The sequence below is a fragment of the Nicotiana sylvestris genome, chromosome 11, assembly GCF_000393655.2.
Source record: "Nicotiana sylvestris chromosome 11, ASM39365v2, whole genome shotgun sequence".
NCBI classification, from domain to species: Eukaryota; Viridiplantae; Streptophyta; class Magnoliopsida; order Solanales; family Solanaceae; genus Nicotiana; species Nicotiana sylvestris.
The window spans coordinates 76,555,094-76,559,547 of NC_091067.1; the positions used below are offsets into that span (position 1 = coordinate 76,555,094).

Genomic DNA, 4,454 nt, shown 5'->3' on the forward strand with positions numbered 1-4,454 from the left:
ACAACATTGTCATCGGGTAACATTCATTGGACAACCGTTAAAGAGAATACCTGCATTTAATGCCAACTTTTATGCACCCATCGATGTCGATTTTATTCTCATTTAAAGGGAGCTTGATTTGAGGATCTTGTCCCCCCTAAATAAGGCTATAATAGCAGAACTAACAACCATTGTAGGACATGAAACATTCTACACACAAAAGCTATAATCTATTACTCCATCCATTTCAATTTATGTGAACCTTTTGACTGGGCACAAAGTTTAAGAAAAAAGAGAAGACTTTTGAACCTGTGGTGTAAAATGCGGTACATATATTTTGTGTGGCTATAAATTATTACACAAAGGTAAATTATTTTCAAATATGGAAGGGGGCATTTTTTTTTTGCACGGACTAAAAAATAAATAGGTTCACGTAAATTGAACCGGTGGGAGTATCTTGTTACGCCCGATTTGAACACCTGAACATTACTTTTACTTTTATCCTCGTAAAGGCTAAATTCTTAGCTTGTTATCTCCTTTAATTTCAATCGTTAATCTTGTTTTCGTTCGTATTTATTCTTCGTTATTGGATCAACTCGATTCGGTTATTTATAAACCACGTTACAAATTTAACTGTACCATTTTATGGGTAAACAAGTTCAACTTTAAATATTTTATTTTTACCTTTAATGATATAATTGTACAACCACACTAAAATCATGATATACATAAGATTACTAGTTAAAAATAAATTATGGTTTAACTCTTATATTTCATGTTGACAAATACTCCTATCACTTCGAATTAAAGAAGAGATTTGTCAAGTGAGCACATTCTGGAAAGACCCGCAAGATAATCAAATGCGGTACCTTTTAATCGGGCCAGGCTGATCCGTTTTCAGCCCGGTTCGGCCCGATATTGTAACATATAGGGCGGGCTGGGACGGGTTGGACGTGGAGCGGATTTTAGACGAACACATTTTGAATACCGGTGCACCGGAACCTGCTAAGCCCGCTAAGCTGTTAACGGGTTGCAGCCCGGTTCAGCCCGTTAACGGGTTAAATATTTTATTTTTTTTAATTTTTTTTAAATTTGTGTACCGTTGCTAACAAAATTTGATTAAAAAAAATATTAGCACAGTCCGCCCGAGCCCGTTAAGCCCGAACCCGGACGGGCCCACAAAAACCCGCAAATTCCCAACCCACTATCAGCCCGCTATCCCTAGCCCGCTAACCAACCCGGTCCGTTAACGAACGTGTTGGTTTTTTTTGTTTAGCCCGTCCCAGTCTGTCCGTTAAGCACCTCTACATCATCCTCACGTGAGCTTCAGCACTAATAGCCTGTTTGGCCAAGCTTCTCAAGACAAAAAAGTATTTTTTTTCCCAAAAACACTTTTTCCCCTAATTTGAGGTGTTGGACCAAGCTTATTTGGGGGAAAAAGTGCTTTTGGGAAGAAGCAGAAGCAGTTTCAGAGAAGCGGAAAAAAGTAGCTTCTTTCCAAAAGCAGAAGCAGAAGCATTTTTGGCTTTTCTTCTTACCTAAAATACCCTTAACAAAATATAGTATATACCAAAATAACCCTTAAACCTAATACTTAGGATATTAATTTATAAATATTTCTTCTTATTTTTAGGAAACTTTCTAATATATAGTGACTTTAGGGGTGAATGCTTTTATATTTGTTGAAAGAATTTTAATATATTTAACTTATATTAAAAGAATTAAGTACTTTTTAATTTTATTTTCATATTTTACTTAAATAAATAATTTTTTTTTAATTATTGCATGTAATAACAAAATTTTGATATTATTTATTTACTTATAATATTAATTATTAAGTAAATCTATTCATGTCCTTATTCGTAATTTGACACTTAAAAGTACTTTCTAAAAAGCTTACACAAATTATTTCTCAAAAGTGTTTTTCAGACTGATTAGCCAAACACAAATTGATTCTCTCCAAAAATACTTTTTTCAAAAGCACTTCTCAAAATAAACTAATTTCTCCGGTATGGCCAAACAAGCTATAATTCATTCAATTAAGACATCAACCACTTGAATATTGACACGTAACAATATATCATCGCCACCTACAATTTCCCCCCTAATATATCTATTTTAGGGATAATATCATGGGCATATACGTGCATTTCTAGAGTTTTCTTCTCATCCCAAATCGCACTCTAGGGTTACGCCGCCTCTATCAGGAAATCATGCCTCGCCGAAGCTCTGGTAATTAACATATTACATCTACTTTTAATCTTATAAATTTAGATCTACTTTCCATATTGCTTATTTTTTTCGTTTATTTTCTGATGTTGTTTGGTTACTCCTGCAAATTGAAATGGATTCTCTTTACAGTGAAATCGAAGAAATAATCTTCATTTTTCATTTTTCATTTTTCAGATTTGGAGGCAACTGATTCATCATAAAGTTTTGCCTTTTCCTTTCTCTTTGAGTTTATTATAATTGTTGCTTTTGCAACAAAAAGTTTTAAAATACTTCAAGAAAATATTTAAAGAATCTTAATTTTTGAATGAATTAGTTTAATTCTTCTCTTAGAACTTGCAAGTATGCGTATCTTATGAAGAAAACTGTACAATTGAATATTCTCAATTGAGCTCAAGTTAGGTGATAATCCTTTCTGCTAAGGTTGACTAGTTCTGGCTTTGTGGGCTGAGAAGGAAATATGCTTCAGTTACATTGAAACCCTAATTGCACCATTGATTATTTGCATTAGTATTTTTGTCGAAGGCTCTGTGTTTATTTGAGGTTATGTAGACAATAGTTTTATCTTTCAATCTATCTGTTTGATTTGTGTTGAGTTTGAGGCTAGAAATTTTGACATGAGATTCACCAATTGCTAAAAGGGTGAGGAGATTCAGGCTGGATTTGTTACATTTCTAAAGGAACAAGTAGGGAGGGGGCGCGCAGAATTACCTAAAACCGCAATTATACAATTTTCCCTGTCTTAATTCTCCATCAATGCTTGCGTATGACATTTTACCTTTTGTGCTGTAGTCTTCTGTTTGCTAAATGAAATAAGGCTAACTTTTTGTAGCCCCTTTGTTCTGGTTGATGAGTTCCAATTTTCCATGTTTCGGTGTACAGGAAGATCTGCTCCTCGTCCTGCCCCTCGTGCGGCCCCTCGTCCTGCTCCAGCTCCAGGTTGGTTTTTTGGCTGTCAAACTTTTTACCTCACGGCAACTCGTTTGGTTTGCATTCTTTTAGTTGATATGGTTTAATCTATTTTCCTTGCTTGTGCTAATTCATATTCTATCTCATTTGTGCAGTACACCATGCTCCTCCACCAGCTCCTATGCAAAGTAGCGGTGGTGGATCCATGCTTGGTGGTATTGGTTCTACCATAGCTCAAGGTATGGGTATATCCTGCATTATGTAAAAACATACATCACAATTCATCAGTTATATTTTGTTTTCGAAGTTGCTCATAAATGACAGAAAAAAGATATGAAAAGAAGGGAAGCCTCGCGTCGCTCGCTTGGCTTTGGATCCGGTCAAATGATTGGCTGATTAAATTCCGTTACAATTCTCCAAAAAAATTGCTCATAAATGTCTCGTCTGTTTTACCATTATGTCTTACAGGGATGGCCTTTGGTACTGGAAGTGCTGTGGCACACAGGGCTGTAGATGCGGTCATGGGTCCACGCACCATTCAACACGAAACTGTTGCTTCCGAGGTACCTGCTGCAGCAGCAGCTCCTACAACCATCGGTGCTGGGTCTGATGCTTGCAGTATGCACTCTAAAGCGTTCCAAGACGTAAGTGTCAACTTTGCACCTTTTAACTACTTTTACTTTGCACATTTGAGATTGTTCTAGCCTTCATAGTCAGTATGACATGTGTTATTCTCACTAAAAGATTCTTATGATGCCATTCTTCTTTGGTTTATCTTGCAGTGCATCAATAGCTCTGGAAGCGACATTGGCAAGTGTCAATTCTACATGGATATGTTGTCCGAGTGCAGGAGGAACTCAATGCTGAATGCTTAAGCTTGTTGTGTCTCATTTTAATAACTTTGAACTCATTCTTAATCTGATTGTTGAAACAGCGATGGAATTATGACAAAAGGCTTGGTGGTATTGATGGAGCAAGTGAATTTGGTTCTTGATACACTTTTGGGTCAAATAATTTATGCTGAAATATGAACTTTATAGACTCCTTGATTTTCAGTTTCAGCATGCTTTATATGCTATAATGTGCTTCATTTGGCTTTTTTTGATTACTAGCCCGTTGTTGAGGACTTCTGTGGCTGTCAGTAAAGTTATAACTAGAGCTGACTTATTAGCGTTTGGTGTTTGATATACTGTCATTGGTTCGGATGGCAACTATATTCAGCCTCGATTCCTGATACATTGAGAGGTATCTGGGCGCATCTAAAGGTTCGTATACCTATGCTAACAACTTGCCATTTAGTGCGTTTTTCTTAAACCGGTTTATATTCAAGTCTGAGC

General features: G+C 36.2%; 1 protein-coding gene across 1 annotated transcript; it reads left to right on the plus strand.

The window, feature by feature from the left end:
* Window positions 1-2,085: 2,085 nt before the first annotated feature.
* Window positions 2,086-4,172, plus strand: LOC104250145 (uncharacterized). The gene is made up of 5 exons (XM_009806715.2): window positions 2,086-2,211; window positions 3,091-3,147; window positions 3,273-3,356; window positions 3,586-3,761; window positions 3,900-4,172. Exons 1-5 carry the CDS (start codon window positions 2,193-2,195, stop codon window positions 3,990-3,992), a joined length of 429 nt encoding a protein of 142 aa, XP_009805017.1. The 5' UTR covers window positions 2,086-2,192; the 3' UTR covers window positions 3,993-4,172.
* Window positions 4,173-4,454: the final 282 nt, after the last annotated feature.

Bases quoted from the DNA above. Each gene is read 5' to 3' on its own strand.
- LOC104250145 (XM_009806715.2), top strand. The intron at 3,148-3,272 runs GTTGGTTTTTTG...TCATTTGTGCAG, and splicing joins TCGTCCTGCTCCAGCTCCAG to TACACCATGCTCCTCCACCA. The intron at 3,762-3,899 runs GTAAGTGTCAAC...TTTATCTTGCAG, and splicing joins ACTCTAAAGCGTTCCAAGAC to TGCATCAATAGCTCTGGAAG.